This window comes from Zingiber officinale, chromosome 4B, assembly GCF_018446385.1.
Source record: "Zingiber officinale cultivar Zhangliang chromosome 4B, Zo_v1.1, whole genome shotgun sequence".
Lineage (NCBI taxonomy): Eukaryota > Viridiplantae > Streptophyta > Magnoliopsida > Zingiberales > Zingiberaceae > Zingiber > Zingiber officinale.
Window position 1 is genome coordinate 106,396,468 of NC_055993.1, and position 20,112 is coordinate 106,416,579.

At 48.4% G+C, this 20,112-nt stretch overlaps 1 protein-coding gene across 1 annotated transcript; it reads right to left on the minus strand.

Annotated features, from left to right (window-relative positions):
- Positions 1-8,500: 8,500 nt before the first annotated feature.
- On the minus strand, positions 8,501-10,371 carry LOC121975922 (polyol transporter 5-like). The gene is made up of 2 exons (XM_042527856.1): positions 10,123-10,371; positions 8,501-10,040 (listed from the first exon to the last, which is right to left on the minus strand). The coding sequence occupies exons 1-2, from the start codon at positions 10,256-10,258 to the stop codon at positions 8,614-8,616; spliced, it is 1,563 nt and encodes a 520-aa protein (XP_042383790.1). The 5' UTR covers positions 10,259-10,371; the 3' UTR covers positions 8,501-8,613.
- Positions 10,372-20,112: the final 9,741 nt, after the last annotated feature.

Consider the following 20,112-nt stretch of genomic DNA (forward strand, 5'->3'; position numbering starts at 1 on the left):
TTCTCCCAATGAAGACCAGCTATGTACTGGGAAAGGCTCAGGCCTATGACACAGGTTTATAAAAAGCGCGGGCAGGATCAGCAGTATTCCAAGGTCATGAAGGAAAAGCAGATAAAACCTCCTGACACTAGTCGTTGGGAGAATTGGTCGGCCAAGTCCAATTTGGGGCATGCTAAAACCTAGTCGACAGTGTTTTTCCATGAATCGGCCAGGGCACCTTGAAGTTGCACCTGGCCGCAGTTGGGAGAGGTGCTGGCGGAAGGGATGGGACCCAACACTTGAAGGGATGACAACTGAAATGAAGAACTGAAAGCATACCGTCCTTTGGCTCGCTCCTTAGGGTGGCAAGAGGAAGCAGGAGCTGAAGGCGGTTGCTGACACAGGGATGGAGGAGCAGAAGGCGTAGAAGTCCTGGGCTGGCTTTCTGCTCGGGAGGCTGTCTGCTCCTGAACTGGGACAGAGATAGGAGATGAGGCTACAGCCTCCAGTGAAGCCGGAGTGCTTATCCAGGCAAAAGTTTTGGGCTTAGAAGATGCTCGTGTAACAATCCAAATTTTCTCATTGCGAGTCCTAATAGTACTTAAAATATTTAGAAATGCTTTAGAAATATTCTAGAGATTTTTAGAAATTTTTAGAGTATTTTTATGTAATTTTCGGAGTTTGTTTGGTATTTTTACCAAAAGAAACGAATTTGAGGCAAAAAGAGGTCAGGCCGAGGTTCGAACCGGAGACCTCTAGTTAAGCAAAGTCTTAAATTGTTTCGGATGACCAGGAACCCAGCAGGGCCATACTGATCAAAGAGAGGGCAAAAATAATTTAAGCAGTAATAGATAATAGAAATATCTAGGTATTAAAAGGGATAAGTTAGGAGGGGAATTGGACTTATTTTCATGACCTAAATCCTCTCTTCTCCCGACTGCGCGCGGCGTCTCTACTCGAGCGGAAACGAAGCCAGAGCTAGGGCTTCATCTCCGGTGGCCGGCCAAGGGTCAAATCCGAAGGCTTTCCACTTCTTTACGATCACCCCGTCGAGGAGAGCACGTAAACGTGAAGAAGTTGTCGAGATTTCGAGTTTCTCCGAAGCCCTAGAAGCCAATTTCGGTTGTAAGTTCAAGAACAAGGGTAAGTGCTTCTCACCTGCAGTAAGAGTAGCTATTGGAGCCTTGTTTATTCTTGTTTCTATTCGAAGCATATCATAAGAAGCGGTGCTTTTGTGCTTGCTGCCGTGAACCTCAAAGAAGGAAAGAGGATGATTGGTATAGGTTAAGCATGTGGTTGTTTTCTTCAGGCCTTGTAATTAGAAGTTCAGATTTTGATTTAAATCTTTCTGTTTGTGATTTTAATGGGCACGAACGGTTCTTATGGAGTCTTGTAGGTTCCAATTATTCTTGCTGTTAGGCAATGAGCATGAGACAATATAGTTTTTTTTTGTTTATCATGTAGTTTGGTTTGTGGTCACTGCAATGAATGGCTAGGTGTAGTATTTCGGTTTCTTGGTTTTCCTTGCCGTGGTACTGAACATGAAGAATGGTTAGTTTTTTTTTGTTTCCAGTAGCAAAATCCTTTACTAGTTGCATTATGTATACACTGCTATGTATTTGGTGAGCATGCCGTGGGTTTTTGCCTTGGTTTTGGGTGCATGTATCATGAACAGATAGCCTTAGTTTTTAGTTTCTTAAAGTATGAAATTTAACATTCTGCAGATTTAGTTTTGTGTTGAATTATTGAGCATGAACAACCCTCTTTGGAGCTGATGTGCAGTTTAGAATTGTGTCAAAAAAGGGGCACGAACAACCTTCTTTAGTTGTTGTACAGTTGTTGGTTTGTGCTATAAAAGGGGTGCAAACAGGCCTTATTGTTTGGGTTCGGATTGTGCTATGCAATGAATATGAACAGTATAATTTTTTTAATTTACTATTTAATTTATAAGGCATCCTTTTATTAGAAGTATTAACAAGTAGCAAGTATTTTATTTGAAGAGGCTAGTACCCGACTCCCGAGGTTGTCGTTAAACAAATCCAGGTGACCGGTTCCGAGGTCTCGGCCCTGGTAATACCAAGGTCTTTACCCTCGTAGGACTGGTGGCTCGCTACCTCAGTTTCTATTAGGGAGCGCGCAATGGTACTAAGCCTGGGCCCAAGAGATTATTATTTTGAAGTATAAGAGTATAAGTTTTGGGAACAAATGAAATAAGCTTCACATGGGTTTAAAAATCAGCAAGTTTAGTTTTCTTCTATTCTAGCATGTTGTTTGGTTTCCTTACTGTTATTCATTATTAGATGAGCAGCTTTACATATTTAGTATTTCAGTCTGTTTTGATTCCTTTGCTATTAGAAGAGCATGAGTAGTTTTTCTTTTAAAGCATTCAGTTTTAGTTTTTGGCATAGATATGTATATACATGCACATTGAGTTTTGTGAGTAGATAGCGCTTACTAAGCATCCGCTTTTAGTTGCATTTCCTCTTACTGCAGATAAAGGAAAAGGAAAACTATAGTGAAGGAAGGCGACAAGGAGGTGCGGGATGGATGTGTGATGTCTGGACTATGGAAGCCTTGAGACCTTGCTAAAGAATTTATTAAGATTTTGTATTTAGACTGGTTGTGAAATTTAGGTGGATTAAGTCCTTCTTGCATTGTTAGAATTATTCTTTCATGTTGATGGTTTATTCATAGAATGCTTTTATGTTTTAGAATTCTTCCATTTAAATTGCTATGCACATTAGTCTCATTATTTGAGTTGTATCACTGTCACATGCATGTGCATATATATATATTTTAGTTTGAGAACAAATGCTTGAGTAGAATGTATAGATGAGTTATTTATGTTTCCAGCTGCTACTAAATTGTATGTTTCGAGTTTTCAAAGAGTTTCAAGTATTACTGTCAATATGTGAGCGACACTAGTTAAGTAAAGTTAATAGTCAAGTAACGTCCCACCTTCACAGACTAGCTAGAGGAGGGTAGGGTTGTTACAGCTCGAGACATAGGAGGCCTAGGAGGTGAAAATTGGATTGATGGAGTAACACATCGTCTCTTGTGCTGAAGGCGTAAGCATTGCTTGGGAGCCGGAGAGGAAGTATGCTCGCCGATAGTTGTCTCGATAGGAAGTGATTCTTCTTCGGGAACCTCAAGGTCCCCCAACTATTGAGAGGAGGCCCCTGCTGAGACACTGGCCTGGGGAACCTCCTGGCCAACCATGATCTCTCTACCTCGCTTTCATAGGATTGCACCGGGCATCACAGAGGGGTCGAGAGGAAGGCTCGAAACATGACGACTTCTGCAAAAAAAAAGAAAATACCTCAGTTAGTGGAGATATGTAAAGGGAGTTGAGTGATATTACCAAAAGGTGCACTCAGAGGTGTCTGGATGGGGTTTAGCCCGAAAGTATACAACACGCTCTCCCATAGCAGAGAAGAGAGTTGAAGTTGCACTCCATCTAGTTTTTTAGAGGCAGTCGAACAAGCATGCTGGTGCTAATGGTCTCTCAACCCAAAGGAAGAGAGAAGATTGAGGCGCCATTCAACAGGCCAGGTCACGGACTCAGGCAATTGGACATAGAAAAAGCAGGACTTCCAACCTTAATTTGAAGAAGGTAGGCCCTCAAAAAATCTATACCTAATCCTAGATTACACCATGAAGACGCCCGACTCTGATCGCTTAAGGGAATAGAAATGGTGAAAGAGTTGAGGAGTCAAAGAGATCTCATACAGGCGACACAAGATTACCATTCCATACATAGCGCGGAAGGCATTAGGAGCAAATTGGAACAAGGGGATACCAAAATACTGACTCAAGGAGGAAAAGAAGGAAGGGATGGGAAATCAAAGACCGTCGAGAAGTTGGCCCTTGAAGAAGGTCACAAAGCCGGTGGGAGGAGGATAAGGATGGTCATCCAATCCTGGAAGGCGAAGCGTATATGCTTCGAAAAGCTGCAAACTAGATTGTACAGACCTGAGATTACTCCTATCCAAATTCAAATGAAAATACATATACCATGGTACCACCGTCTCTATGGTCATTATTGAATCAACAAACGAAGGAGTAGAAGATGAGGGATGAGAAGCACTTATACGAAAGTGAAAGTGAACGAGCAAAGGCAAGCAGAGGAGGAAAGGTTGAAGGAAGACGAAGCACTGATGAACAACTGTTGGAGGCCTTTAGGGTTTTTAAACCAAAACCCTTAAGGAGCATTGGGATTCGAGTCGGACAATAGAAACAACTGGGCACACGATAGCCATCAGATCAAGAAGGAGAAGCGCCCTAGTGTCACGTGCAGAAAGTGTACGTCAGGCATCATAACAAGAAAAGTTCATGGGGCATATGTCAGCTCCCTATGAAATGACATTGATAATGGAAAGGATAGGGAAATCATGGAGTTGTATGAAAACAATGGCACCATACCTTACGAAGACCATGCCTCAAGGATCGAAAATTCCATGCGGCTACCTCAGGAAATGGAGTAGAAGGCGGCAGGAAGCGTTGATCAAAATTTAGCACCTAATCCCAACCTCGGAGGCAGAGTAAGATTCAAATTTAACTAATGCCTTATGTAATACACTTCATGATCGTAGGTGGAGTGGGCTAAGTCGACGGGCGCATCTCCTTCAATTTCCAATGACCTCTCGGTCAGTTTTTCAGACTCTCGCCCGAGCGCAAGTTATAAGTGAGCATGCCCTCACGTCTTTCCAGACTCTCGCCCCAGCGCAAGTTATAAGTGAGCATGCTCTCACGTCCAATGACCTCTCGGTCAGATTTTCTAGACTCTCGCCCCAATGCGAGTTATAAGTAAGAATGCTCTCACGCCCAATGACCTCTCGGTCGGGATTCCAGACTCTCGCCCCAGCGCGAGTTATAAGTGAGCATACTCTCATGACCAACGACCTCTCGGCCGGTTTTCTAGATTCTCGCCCCATCGCAAGTTATAAGTGAGCATGCTCTCACGACCAACGACCTTGTTGTTGGGATTCTAGACTCTTGCCCCAGCGTGAGTTATAAGTGAGCATGCTCTGACGCCTCCAGACTCTCGCCTCAGCACGAGTTAAAGTGAGCATGCTCTCACGCCCAACAACCTCTTGGTCGAGATTCCAGACTCTCACCCCAGTGTAAGTTATAAGTGAGCATGATCTCATGAACAACGACCTCTCGGTCGATTTTCCAGACTCTCACCCCAGCGCGAGTTATAAGTGACCAACGACCTCTCTGCCCGGCACTCACCATACTCGCCTCACTCGCCGCTTTGCCCTGCACTCATCACATTCACTCCACTTGACGCTATGCTTGGCACTCATAATTCACGACTCACTTGCCTGACACTCACCATTCGCGCTTTAATCACTGCTATGCCCGGCACTCACCGCTCCTGCCTAACTTGCCGCTTTACCCGGAACTTGCCCCTCGCATCTCACTCATTGCTTTGCCCCGCATTTGCTGCTCGGTGGATACCCTCTTTTCTCCTTGTACGACATTCGCATAACCGCCTGATTGTTCTGCTCCTGTTCGTGCTCCATCCACAGGTTCTACTCGCGTTCATGATCAATCCACGGGTTATGCTCCCATTCTCATTTGGTCTCAGGTTCCATGTCTATCCAACGCACATGTTTCACGCCCACTTGGCATTCTTTCGATCACCGGGTTGGCCTTCTCTTAGACAACCGATCAGTATCGCTTGGCTATCTGCTCAGTTGTTCGCTTTGTACCAGTCGACTTTCTCTTAGTCAACTGATCAGTATCGTTTGGCCATCTGCTCAGTCGTTTACTTTGCATTGGTCGGCATTCTTCTGGTCGCGCCCTCGGAACCCCTCGCTTGTCGTCGTTACACCAGCTCAGGTTTCTCCCTATTATCCAACCGTCATTATTCGATTGCTTGATCACGATTTATTGTCGCTCGGTTAATATTTTCTCGATCACGCGTTTGATACCCTCGCCCATCGTCTTTTGACCCACTCCACTTTTTTTGATCCAGGTCAGCATTTGTCGATTGCCAGGTCAACACTTTTCAATTGCCAAGTCAGCATTTTTTGATTGTCAGGTCGGCATTATTCGATTACCCGGTCGCGACTTACTGTCGCTCGCCCATCGTCTTTCGACCCGCTCAGCATTTTTTAATCTAGGTCGGCCTTATTCGATGGCCCAGTTGCGATTTACTGTCACTCGATCGGTATTTTTCTCGGTCGCGCTCATGGCTTTGCTCGTTCATCATTCTCTATGTGGCTTGGTCGCGATTTACTGTCGCTCGGTCGACATTTTCTCGGTCACGCACTTGACACAGCTCACAATTGGATTGCAAGCTGCTCAACATTCTCTCTATTGCCCGATCAACATTTTTTTGGATCGCGTGGTTATAGTTTCTGATCACCCGGTCAACAATTTTCAATCGCTCGATAATGATTTTCACTTGGTCGGCATTTTCTCGATTGTGCACTCGGCTTCGCTCGCCTGTTCTCATTCCATCCGAACGACATTATCTCTATTTCTCAGGTGACATTTTCTCTGTCACGCGCTCGACACCGTCCGCCTATCGTCTTTCCACCAGTTCGGCATGCCCCCTATCGCCCGCTTAGCATTCGCTCTATCGCTCGACTTAGCATCGCATGACCGTTTGCTTGATATCACTCGGTCTCTCACTTACCATTCGACCGATTGCCTGCTTGGCATGACGATATGATTCTACATTCAGGAGGAATTTCGCTCTTCGTTTGGTTGGGTCTAGTCAGTCGGACTCGCGCTCCTTCGACTAGACTTGAAGGGGAGGCTTGTGATACGGATATAGATTAAGGGTAGAGGTGGAATTAGAGGGGAGAGGAGGGGCAATTTCATCTTTATACAGGGTTTAAGAAGGGAAGGGAGGCACGGAGTAAAACGAGGCCGGGGGGGGGGGGTGGAGTTTCCCTTCTTCGTGGATTTTCCCCGCCGTCGCTCTCTCTCCCACCTGAGGAACGCCACCACCTCATGCACGTCGTCGCCGACTTCTTCAGTTAGTCGTCGCCTCTCTCTCTCGCTCTCCCTCTTCATGCTGCGGCCAAGCCTACATCCCTTCCTTCGCCGAGACCTTGCGGATGCCGTCACCACTGCCACCGGTGGAGGGCTTCAGACACTTGCTACCATGCCGCTGGCAGCAACACCACCGCTCCTCTCCCTCTCCTCGCGACGCCACCACCGAACTGACTCGCAGCCGCTCCTCTTCTTTTCCTCCTCTCACCGGAGCCGCAGCCGATCCACTCCTCTTCTCCCTCTTTGCACACCACTGCTTTCCTCTTCCTTGTCCCCTCCCTTGCACGTCCTCAATAGCGCTGACACCGCCCTTCGTCATATCCTCCACTGCGCCGGCCTCCACCGGTCATTGCCGCGAGTCAAGTCGCTACCATGCCTGCCACTTTCCTCTTCCTTGGCACACTGGTGTCCATAGCCGTCGGCCGCCGCCCTTCGGACTGTCGGACAGGCAAGCGCTGCCTCTCTTATCGCCTCATCTTATTCCACCTCTGGACCGTTTGCATTGTTGTATGCCTTCGATGGGGGTTGGGCCTTCGGACCCTTGCCGCCAATGGACGCCGATCTAATCATGCTCCGTCTTTGTTGAGTTCCAACCTTCGAGTCGAGGCTACATTCCGATCCTCGCATTGTTGTCTTTTGGGTGTGTCCATTGTATCCCGGCCTGCGTGCCGATTTCATATCCTGGCATACGGGCTGATATTTTATCTCGGCCTACATGCCGATGTCTTATCCCGGCCTATGCGCTGATGTCATAACTCAGACTACTTGCCAAGGTCGCATAAGGTTTTGTGCCACCGCGTCTGGCTCCTCGTCGTTAGATCCAGTTCTTCATCCGGGTCGGCGTCATTTGCTTTTCCGGGTCACAACAACTCAAGCAGCATCCCATCTGAGGGCACCCCCCTAGGCCAGGGTACGTTTTCCATACTCGCCCCTCATTTATTTTATTATTATATTATTAGTCTGTTATTCATATATTCGTTGGATTTGTCTCGAGGCTCGGGGTTCCAGGGACCGGGGTCACATCAACTCGAGCAGCGTCCCATCCGAGGGCGCCCCCTGGACCATGGTACGTTTTCCATACTCGCCCCTCATTTATTTCATTATTATATTATTAGCCTGTTACTCATATATTCGTTGGATTTGGCTCAAACCTCGGGGTTCCAGGGGCCGGGGGTAACCCGATCGGTAGCTGCAGGTAGCGTTGACCAGAGAACTTCTGATGACTTGGTCAACATAGAAACCATCTCAGTATATCCCCCTCCGAGATGTCATGATTTGATCAATATTCTCGTCATCTCACCTGATGGTTCGTTTGATTCAATTTCCGGTTAGGATCAGTAATTATTATAATTTCTTTCTTTATTTGATTCTTAAATTATTATCGATGTAAAAGTCATGTTTAAATGTCAAAAAATTAACCTTTCAAATTTTAATAAAAGTTTTGTTCTTCAAAATTACTCTTGTTATCTTCAATTTAATCACATCCTGTCCGATATCAAATTGTATTTGAAATCCTGTCCGATATCAAATTGTATTTGAAATCCCAAAGGTTTGTGTTTGCTAGAATATCGTTTACAACGAGTAATAGATGATTGATAAATTGTGCCCTTGTGTCTTCTAGTACTAATTACCATCGTTCACCATTTCGACTCCTGTAGTGTCTTCCTTCCCCTTCTCCGGCGCCGCCGTCTTCTTTTTCTCCCCAAAGAGCTTCGGCATCTCCTCCAGCGTCCTGCCCCGCGTCTCCGGCAAGAACGTGAAGAAGAACACCCATGCCACCGCGGACATTCCGGAGTACAAGAAGAAGCTGCCCCCCAGCGTGATGGCCTTGGAGAGCGAGAGGAAGGTCATGGCGATGACGCCGCTGGTGATCCGGTTCACGGCCACCCCGATGGCGGCCCCCAACGCCCGCAGGCGCAGAGGGAAGATCTCCGAGCTGTACACCCACGCGATGGGCCCCGCGCCGATGGAGAAAAACGTCACGTAGGCCAGCGTGGAGCTGATGCTGAGCGCCACCGCCCACTGGAGCTGGTGCCCTCCATCGCCGTGCCTGCCCACCGCAGTCATCCCGATCCCCAGCCCCGCCATCGACACGATCATCCCTGCGTAGCTCCCCAGAAGCAGCGGCCGCCTCCCCACGCGGTCTAGGAAGAAGGTCGCCACCAGGATGAAGAGAGTCTTAGTGAACCCCACCGCCACCGTCGTCCCCAGCTGCGCGTTGTCAGACTTGATCCCCGCCGCCTCGAACACCCGGGGACTGTACAGCACCACAGAGTCGATCCCCGACGCCTGCTGGAAGAAGTGGATCCCCATGGCGGCGATCAGCACACGGCGCACCGACGGTCTCGGCCGGAGCAGCAGCTCCCTCCAGGCTCCGCTGTTATCTCTGTTCTTCTTGGTGACCTCCACCACGTCTGCGTTGCATTCTTCCGGGATTCCGGCTGCCCGCTTGATGTCTGCGAGACGGAGCTGAGCTTCCTCCGACGAGTCGCAGGTCTTCTCGAGAACCTCCTTAGCGTCGCCGAGGCGGCCACGCATGACGAGCCACCTCGGCGACTCCGGCATGGCGAGCACGCCGAAGCCGAGGAAAACCGCCGGGATGGCACCAACGCCGAGCATGAATCGCCACCCGAGGGATTGCCGGAGATGGGAGAAGGCGTAGTTGGAGATGTATCCTAGGAGAATGCCGACGTTGATGAAGACCTCCGGGAAGGAACTTAGGAAGCCACGGCTGGAGGCAGGGGCGACCTCGGCGGTGTACGTGGGGGCGATCATAAGCGCATATCCAACGCCGATGCCGGAGACTAAGCGGCCGAACATGAGAAAAGCATAATTCATGGCGAAGCCCATTAGCAGCGCGCCAGCGAAGAAGATGGCGGCCGCGAGGACGATCGTGTACCGGCGGCCGATCCAGTCGGAGGTGAATCCGGCGGAGAAGGAACCGACGAGAGAGAAGAGATCAAGGATGCCGAGGAGAATCTCCACCTGCGTGTCGCTGATGTGGAGCTCTTTCTGTATGAACTTTTGAGCTCCGCTCATCACTCCGATATCTGATTCAATCCCCAAACAGAAACATTCGATCACAAACAAGTAACAACCACCAAGAATCAAAGCCGTCGACAACGTACGTACCGTATCCCAACAGGATGGAGGCCAAGGAGGCGAGCATGGTGCAGCCCATGGCGTACATGTTGTGGCCTTGCTTAGGCGGAGCCGCCATCTTCTCCACCGACGACAACTGCTCTCCACCCTCTTTATTTTCCCCCATACTCGTAGAAAAATTAAGACAAAGGAGAGACCTTAGTTTCCCAGTGGATAGGAAGTGTGATGGAGCGGAGCGGAGCAGTGAGCTGGGTTTAATAGACCAAGAAGGCCTGTGAAAGTGTGAATTCTAAGAAAAAGGTGTGTTTTAGCTTAAACACCGTGGATTATTAAATTACCGGTCAACCAACTTAAATAGATCATGGCGGCGACGGACGAACGAACCTAAAGCTAACAAACAAAGAGATTAGAATGATGTCAGGAGGTGTCCTGGTGAAGCCACAGCGATACTAAGTTAGTGGAAAAGTTCTTGAGCCCAGGGCTTTGTGTGTGCATATATGTCTGTGCCCGCGGGAACGGACGACGTTTTAAAGAGTTGTGAAACCATATGTTCTCCGTGTAAAATAAGTAGGTGGGTAGAGAAGAGATGTAAGGAAATAAACTTCTTGATTCATTACGGTTTATCCGAGGTATACAATTTATATAAAACATTATAATACTCGGTCCATTAATAGATTAATAAAACGAAGATTCTAATAATTATGTTTTACTGAATAATTTTCTTTTATCTCCTAGCAATCTCAAAGAAAGGTTTTTCATATTGAGTTTACTTGTTAGTCTATTGTAATGTTGTCTAGATAATAACTTAGTAAGATATTATCAATTTGATCCTATGTAGAAATGTAAGAGGTAGATATTTGTTAAAGTTAATTTCCGTATATTTTGTATATACATGAAAGATTGGATATTTGCTGTGAGAGATGTTACTCCAATATTATCACACCAAATTTTTAGTGCGACATTTGACACAAGATCATGTTCAAAAAGAAGTAATTGAAGCCAAATAATTTTAGATGCGGTATTTGCTATAATTTTATATTCAACCTCAGTACTTAAACGAGCTAGATACTATATAGGTTGCTTTTTCTAATTTCATGCAAAAAGGTTTTATCCAAGAAATATTGTATATTCCACTAGTTGAGCGTTTGTCTTTAGGAGATCTTGCTCAATCCACATCACTATATACAGGTAAATTTCGAAATGATTGACGATATAAAAGAAGATATATAGAATAGTACATTTGAGATAACAAAGTATTCATTTCACACCTTCCCAATTTTATTCAATAGAAGCATGCATGAACTAATAAGTATGATTTACTGCAAAGATAATATCAGGTTGTGTGATAGTGACATATTGTAAAGTTCCAATAATGCTTCAATAAATCTAGAGATTATACATGGCAAGAGAAGGTGCGGAGAAGTTAGTAATAGCAATTGGTGTGGAGACCGAGCATGATCCATCTATTTTAGCTATTTGAAAAAACCCAGTAATGTATTTACTTGGAGAGATAACACTACAAAAAAACTGCATAGAGACAACACCAAAAAGACAATGGTTTTAAGAAAAATTGTTATAAATTTAGCAAAAGACAACGATTTTTAACAAAATCGTTATCTTTGATGCAACAGTTACCCTAAAAGACAATCTTAACAATAGTTGAGACAACGGTACAATGAACCGTTGTAAATGAGAATATTTTTATAACGCTTGGAACAACGGTGCATAAACAGTTGTTGTTGTGCTAATAAGACAACGGTTGTAAACCGTTATTAATGAAATTAAAATCTATTGTGTTTTTTTGCCTTAAACTCCAGCCAGAAATTTTTCAGAAATTTTAGTAATGCACATTTTGTGCACTGTTAATAATTTTTTTTACTGAGACCGTGCTCAAATTTCCTCACCCTTGTGACTTATTTTATTCTGACCACGCCTAAAAATTCCTCGTTGCTTGCCTCATTGTTCCTTTGCCTCCTTCGTCAAACAGTTGATCTCTTCACCTCCTTCGCCCCCCCTTGCTAAGTTGGCAGATCGATTGATACGTGGAGGTGGAGATGGTGATGGAGGGTAACTTGATACGCTGTCGTCACCGCCCTACTCAGACCAGGTGTTGGAGAACGTGCTTTAGTTCCTAGTCTGCTAGAGGGATCAGAACGTGGTGTCGCTAGTTTATCAGTCCTCGTACCACGCCGAGGCGCAGACTCGACGTGAGCTCTTCATCGGGAACTACTATGTTGTGTCTCCGGCGCATGCGCTACGGCAGTTCCTCGACGCTCGGGTGCTCGTGCTCAAGGGGTGCTCTCGTTTTACCGATTTCAACCTGGTTCCACTTGGCTAGGGACCCCGTTCTCCCCTGGCTCTCCGCTATGGCCTCCGCCAGCCCCTGGCTTGAGCGAGTCTTCCTCAAGCGGATGACTTAGATATGAAAGAACAATGTGGAGGATGAGGACAAGGAGCTCGTCGACTGGATCTCGAGGTTCCCAGAGACAACCACCTCTTTGGAGTCGCTCTAGTTCGAGTGAGTGAATTCCGGACAATAGCCGCATCCGAACCTCCCTTGCAGCTGTCATCATCCATCTCCGATGTGTTGGGTCAATCTCTTCATTATGGTTATGTTTATTGATTGTTGTTGGTTATCTTTCTTTGAGTTAACATGTAATTGATTGAATGCTTGTAATGAGATTTGCTCCCCATGTTTAAAATTGCATGTTTTAGGTTTGAATTGGTAGATGCATATTAGGTGTTCGATGAATTTCCCCAATCACTTGTATTTTTTTCATTTGTTGCAATTATTTTAGTTTAATTCTTGCATGTCTTGTCTCTTTCAATTGTTTTAAGTTCTTGTTTTTGTTTGAATGCAATTAGATTAGATTAGTATAGGTTTCATTCATGTTTTACTTTATGTTGTTTTCAATTTTCTTGCAATCGTAGTTTAGGTTAGCATAGATTCCCTTAACTTGCATTGTCTTTCATTTATTATGATTAGATTTTATACTTGCTTTTCTATTTCATTCTATTGTTACTGATCCTGTCCGAACGCTGAATCAACGGACACTGGGCACGTGGCGCTCTCCGGCTGTCGACGTGGATCTTCGACTGGTAACACACAGCTCCGGCAAACCTGCACAGAAGTCGGGCCGGGAAGGGGTTCCCGGCGGCGACCCTTCGACGCTCAAGTCAGGCGAAGCTCAAGAGAGAAAAAGTGGCTCCAGAACTCGTAGAAAACGTACCTCCGGCGAAGAATGAGGGCCTTTATATAGGGCAGCAAAGAATTGAGTGCACACCTACCGAGGTGTACACGTGTCCATGGCCCATACCCCAGTAAGGGCTTGTCAGTGAGCTTCCCTAACCCATACTGCTACAGTCTCAGCATGTCCTCGATGGGACATCGGAATCCCCTGTCACAAGATTTGGAGCATGGCCTACACGTGAAACATACCTGCTGTCAGAAAAAGACCTCCTTTGTCCTTTTCCCCTTTGCTCCAGATCTAGCGTTCGGGTGGACAGCTCCATCAACATCCGGCCAGACATATGCGGTGGTTTACTTGGGGAGGTCCCCCACCACGTGCTTTGTGGAGACTATTAGCAGTGTTACCTTATGGCTTTGGCCGAGCGTACAGTCCGCTCGGCCCTGCGACCTTTTCCAATGAGCGCCGGAACCCTAATTTCGATAGGGCGCCTTTAACCATCAGCCGAACATCGTCCGGTCGGCCAGCGATCGGGCCCATCCCTCCGGACCTTCGATTCCACCGGACGGCCGGTCGGCCGTCCAGTCGGGCCCGACCCTTTCCGGATGGACAACTGCCGCTTTGACTTCCACGTGGCGTTGACTCCACAGGGCTGGGTCCCCTGTTCTCACTACCGGATCACTTGCCTCCCCTTCAAGTCTAGTCGAAGGAGGCGAATAGTTCTACTGACTGGACTACGAATCTGGCCGAACGGCTCCTCCGTGCTAGCACCTCCGCTCGACCAACCATAGAGACAGCCTTAAGCGAGTCAACGATGGCATTCACTGGATCTCCTCGTGTTCTGCACCAATCTTCGACATTAAGGTTGATCATGCTTTCATTAAATGCTCCGAATGATTGAATGCCACGTAGAGCAATGCCATCGGCGCACGGCAGTGGTGGCATGGTGTTTTGATGTGATCGAAGCGATTCGAAATGGACGGCTCGATGCATGCTTTGATTCCCGTGACCTGGATCCAACGGTGGAGGCCGCCCGGCCCTCACCCTATAAATTCTTCGTTTTTCCTTCTCTTCCTCATTTGCCTCCACGATTCCACCCATTGCCCCCTGCGCTTTGGAGCTCCGGCGATCTTGTTTCTGCTCTCCGACGCTCTCCGGCGCCTTTTTCGCGATCCCTTTCCCCGCAGTAAGGTTTTATAGATTTCCTTCCTCCTTTCCGGTGTTTCCTCCGCATTTCTTCCTCAGTTTCGATCCTTGAAACCTCCTTTCGTTTGCTGTTGTTTTTCTCCTGCCTTTTTGCCTTTTGATTCCTTCCGATCGGCCCATAGCTAGTTCTTCTAATCCCGTAGATCAGTCGCTCGGCCCATGGTACACCACCATGCAGTCCCGATTCGAACAGCGGGACTTCGATATTTTGACAGACAATTTTGAAATCCCAGAGGATTTCGAAATTCGTTTAGCTGGTCCTTCCGCTCGGCCTCACCGGCCGATGCGCGGAGCTTTCTGTGTCTTCCGAGACGAGTTTACCGCCGGTCTTCGTTTTCCAGTACATCCTTTCATCATAGATGTCTGTAATTTTTTCGGTGTACCGTTCGGTAGTTTAGTACCCAATACCTTCCGCCTTCTCTGCGGTGTTGTCGTCTTGTTTAAGATTCACAACATCCCCCTCCGACCGGAGGCCTTCTTTTATTTCTATTACCCCAAGCAAGCCGAGCCGGGCACCTTCATGTTCCAAGCTTGACCCGGCCTAGTCTTCTTCAACAAGTTGCCTACTTCCAATAAACATTGGAAGGATTATTTTTTCTACATCCGTATGCCCAATCAGGCAAACTTCCCGACCCAGTGGCAGGACAGTCTACCCCCCACTCCCGAGCTGAAGAAATTCAAGACCCGACCGGACTATCTCCACGCCGCAAATATGCTATCCGGTCTGCGACTTGACATCAACAAGCTCCTTCACGAAGGAGTGATGTACATCTTCGGCTTGAGCCCTATACGAACTCCTTTTCCGACCGGCTTCGGTAAGAACTTTACTTGGGCATTTGCTTTGATCGCTAACTGATTTCTTTTCTTTCTTTTGCAGCGGACATCGTCATGGATTCGGTGATGGCCGGCGTTTTGAAGAGAAGGGCGGCAGCGTTAGAAGCCGCGGCCGCCAAAGAAATGGAAGCACTGGGTATCCAGCCGGTCGGATCCCATGAAGGAGAGAGCGGGACTCAGGCTGAGTCGGCCGCTCAAGCTTCCCAACAAAATGTGGCTAGCGGAGCCACCCCCTCAAGAGAACGAACTGCCCCCGAGGAAGGTTCCTCTCGGGAGGAGGAGCAGCCTTTACAAAAGAGGCGTCGAGTGGAGACTCCCCTACGCTCGGCTACCTCAGCTGTCCAGCCCCCCGAGCGGGCCACTGCCACCGCTTGAGGCAAGGCGCCAGAGGTCGAATCCATTTCGTCCGACCGGACGCCTTCTGAATGGGACGAGCCGGCCGCGCCAATCGAAGCTGTTCCGGTCAGCACCCTTCCGCCCGTTCGCCAACCAATCCAACACTCGACCATTCATTCGCAGTTTTCTGCGCCGGCTTCTGATCCCCTCTCGACAGCCGGTCGGACGACCCCCGGTCATGGTCGTACCATTCAGGTAACTCTTCATCTCCCGACTAAAGAGCTGCTGCCCGAGGCCGATCAACCGACTGCGCTCGAGCACACTATCACCCTGAAGGGGCCTCTCACTGAGATGTGGGCCGACGCTCGGGCACGTGTCGCCTTGATCCCCATTGGGAATTTGGCTAACAGCCATATGCAGCAGGCCACGGGGGTAAGTTTATAATCTACCAAGTTTTATCTTCCTTCCTCCTGATCGGCCGCTAACAACTATAATTTTCTGTTGCCAGAGATGGGTGGAGGAAATTGCGGTTTCCAACCGCTTAGCCTTGGTGGATGAAGAGCTACGACAACTGAAGGCCGTAGTTGGTCCGTCCGGCCTTAAGGGCCCTTCATATTCCGATCTGCAGAAGGAGCTGAAGAAGGCCCAAGATATGCTGGCTGCCGAGCAGAAGAAGACGGCCGACCAGGCCCACGCCTTAGCTGAGTCCGAGCGACAAGTCAAGTCGCTCGACACTAAAGTAACTTTGGCCACCACTCGGAAAAATACAGCTATCTCCGATCTGGAGAAGAAGAACGTGGAGGCTCGGGGTATGGAGCTGAAGATAAAAGAGTTGACGGGGCAGCTCGACAAGGAGAAGGCGGACCGCTCGACCGACGCGGACAAGATTCAGCATCTGAATGAGGCCCTTGCTGGTTCCCAGGCGGCTTTCAAAGAATACCAAGATGCCGAGCCGAGCCAGATCGCTGCCTTAAGACAGAGCTACATCCGCTCGCCTGAATTCTCAGAGAAGGTCTGCGAATGGATGTATACGGCCTTCAACCTGGCTATGACCGCCACCACTAAGTATCTAAAGTCGAAGGGGCATCTTCCCGAGTCCGCGGTTATCTCGGCCGCAGATCAAATGGTGCTTCTGAATGACATTCCCAGGGACCTATATGATTATATTGAGTAGTTCTCTGTAATTCGGCCACTCGCCAGAATATTATCCTTTTTTGTAATTGGGTCGCTCGGCTCAAAGCTTTACCTTTAATGCAATGTTTTCTTTATATTTGCTGTCTTTTTACATAACCAAAATATGTGTTCATCCGCTCTCCCATTATCACCCTTCTAGTATTCGAAAGGGATTTTTACCACGTGCCTGGCATTGCCCTACCGTTCGGCTAAACATGTAATACTTCGCCTACTTAATTTTTCGCTATGATAGCAGAGGTCCTTCGCTATGTACCGAGCAAGTACCTTTGGCGCTGGGCCGAGTGGAACGTAGAGACAATGATATTGAGGGCGAGTTTCTGGGGCAATTGTATTCTCTTTATTGGCATTCCCCGCTCGGACGTTTATAGACGTCGGCTCGTCTTTCGATATTTAACGTCGGAGCTCGACGGTCTTCCGCTCGGAGGGTTTATAGACGCCGGCTCGTCTCTCGATATTTAACGTCGGAGCTCGACGGTCTTCCGCTCGGAGGGTTTATAGACGCCGGCCCGTCTCTCGATATTTAACGTCGGAGCTCGACGGTCTTCCGCTCGGAGGGTTTATAGACGCCGGCCCGTCTCTCGATATTTAACGTCGGAGCTCGACGGTCTTCCGCTCGGAGGGTTTATAGACGCCGGCTCGTCTCTCGATATTTAACGTCGGAGCTCGACGGTCTTCCGCTCGGAGGGTTTATAGACGCCGGCTCGTCTCTCGATATTTAACGTCGGAGCTCGACGGTCTTCCGCTCGGAGGGTTTATAGACGCCGGTTGTAGTTTTGCTTCATCCGTTGCCGGTACACCATTAGTCGGACGGACGACTTGGCTCGGTCTTCATCAACTAAATCCAGCTCCATGTTCCTCCGCTCGGCGTTGCCTTCATCATAACTCTGGATCCGGGCGGATTCGACGCCGACTTCAACGGGAATCACTACTTCGCCGTCGTACACCAGATGGAAAGGCGTGACGCCCGTTCCTTCCTTTGGAGTCGTTCGGATGGCCCATAGGACACCCGACACTTCATCCACCCAGCTTCCTCCCAAATGGTCGAGCCGAGCGCGGAGAATGCGAAGAATTTCCCGATTGGCTACTTCAGCTTGACCGTTGCTTTGGGGATAGGCTACAGAGGTGAAGTGCTGCTCAATGCCGTAACTTTTGCACCAGTCTTCAAGCAACTTTCCTGTGAACTGCCGTCCGTTGTCGGAAATCAGTCGGCGAGGGATGCCGAACCGACAGACGATGTGTTGCCATATGAACTTTTTGACCATTTGTTCGGTGATCCTGGCTAGCGGCTCGGCTTCCACCCACTTGGAAAAATAATCGACCGCCACTAGTAGAAATTTCCGCTGTCTAGTCGCCATAGGAAATGGACCAACGATATCCATTTCCCACTGGTCGAACGGACATGAGACTGTCGATGCCTTCATTTCCTCTGCCGGTCGGTGATAGAAGTTGTGGTATTTCTGGCACGAAAGGCACGTCGACATGGTCCTCACAGCATCTTCTTGTAAGGTCGGCCAGAAGTACCCGGCCAACAGGATCTTCTTAGCCAGCGGTCGTCCGCCCGGATGCCCACCGCAGGATCCTTGATGCACTTCTTGGAGGATATACGCCGCGTCTTCCGGGCTCACGCATTTCAGTAACGGGCAGGAGAAAGCCTTCTTGTAGAGCTGATCGCCGATGATTGTGAACCGACCGGCTCTCCTCCTCAATAGCTGGGACTCATCCCGATCGGACGATATAACACCCGAGCGGAGAAACTCCATGATTGGCGTCCGCCAGTCGCTCGGAGATGTGAGGCCCCCCATTCGATCGACGTGCGCCACCAAAGATACTTGTTCAATCGGCTGATGGATGGCGATCGGCGTTATCGAGCTTGCGAGTTTGGCTAACTCATCAGCCGCTTGGTTCTCCGCTCGGGGTATCTTCTGAATAATAACTTCTCTGAAGTCGGCCTTGAGCTTCTCGAAGGCTTGAGCGTAAAGCTTGAGCCGAGCGTTGTTGATTTCAAAGGCACCTGTCAGCTGCTGAGCGACCAATTGGGAGTCTGAATGGAGCGTTATCCGTCTGGCCCCTACATGCCGAGCGGCCTGTAAGCCAGCTATAAGGGCTTCATACTCTGCTTCATTGTTTGTTGCTTTATAATCCAGCCGGACGGATAAGTGCATCTTCTCTTCTTGGGGAGACTTTAATAATACACCAATACCGCTCCCGAGCCTAGTGGACGATCCGTCCACAAATACCTTCCACATGGCTTCGGGCTCTGACCTTTGTACCTCGGTGACGAAATCCGCCAAGGACTGCGCCTTTATCGCCGACCGGGGCTGGTATTGAATGTCGAACTCACTCAACTCCGTTGTCCATTTTATGAGCCGTCCAGACGCTTCAGGATTCAGCAGCACTCTTCCCAATGGGCTATTCGTCCGGATGATGATTGTATGAGCCAAGAAATATGGACGTAGGCGTCGAGCGGCTAGGACCAAAGCAAAAGCAAGTTTCTCGAGCCCGGTGTAGCGAGATTCAACATTTTTAAAATATGGCTCAGAAAATACACTGGCTCTTCTCTGCTCAGCCTTACTAACGCTGAGCCTACGGCTTGTTCAGTGGAAGATAAGTAAATGTAGAGCGGCTCACCCGCAACAGGCTTGGCTAGTACCGGGAGGGAGTTCAAATACGTCTTCAAGTCTTCAAACGCCCGATCGCATTCTTCGTCCCAGTGAAACTTGGTCGCTTTGCGCAAGATTTTGAAAAAAGGAAGGCTCCGGTCGGCGGTTTTGGAGATGAATCTAGACAGAGCAGTTATCCGACCGGTCAAACGTTGTACCTCCCTTGTATTTCTTGGAGGCAGCATGTCTTGTAGAGCTTTCACCTTGATGGGATTTGCTTCGATTCCCCGCTGGGTCACTATGTATCCTAGAAAATGCCCTCCTTTTGCTCCGAACAGGCACTTCTGGGGATTTAGCTTGACTCCATATTTGCGCAGCGCTCGAAAGGTTTCCTCCATGTCTTTGAAGAGATCGGCCGCTCGGACGGTCTTGATGAGAATGTCATCTACATACACTTCCAGATTTCGCCCGATCTGCTCTCTGAATACTTTATTCATCAGGCGCTGATAGGTGGCTCCCGCATTCTTCAATCCGAACGGCATCACATTATAGCAATATGTGCCGTCGGCCGTCACGAAGCTGACTTTCTCTTGATCCTCACGGGCGAGCGGCACTTGATGATAGCCTTGGTAAGCATCGAGCATACATATTAATTCGCAGTC

What these genes read in the sequence shown, in the direction of transcription:
- LOC121975922 (XM_042527856.1), bottom strand. Translation starts at nt 10,258, where the DNA reads ATGGGGGAAAATAAAGAGGGTGGAGAGCAGTTGTCGTCGGTGGAGAAG. An exon ending in CTCCATCCTGTTGGGATACG is followed by an intron (nt 10,041 to 10,122) that starts GTACGTACGTTG and finishes GGATTGAATCAG; the next exon opens with ATATCGGAGTGATGAGCGGA.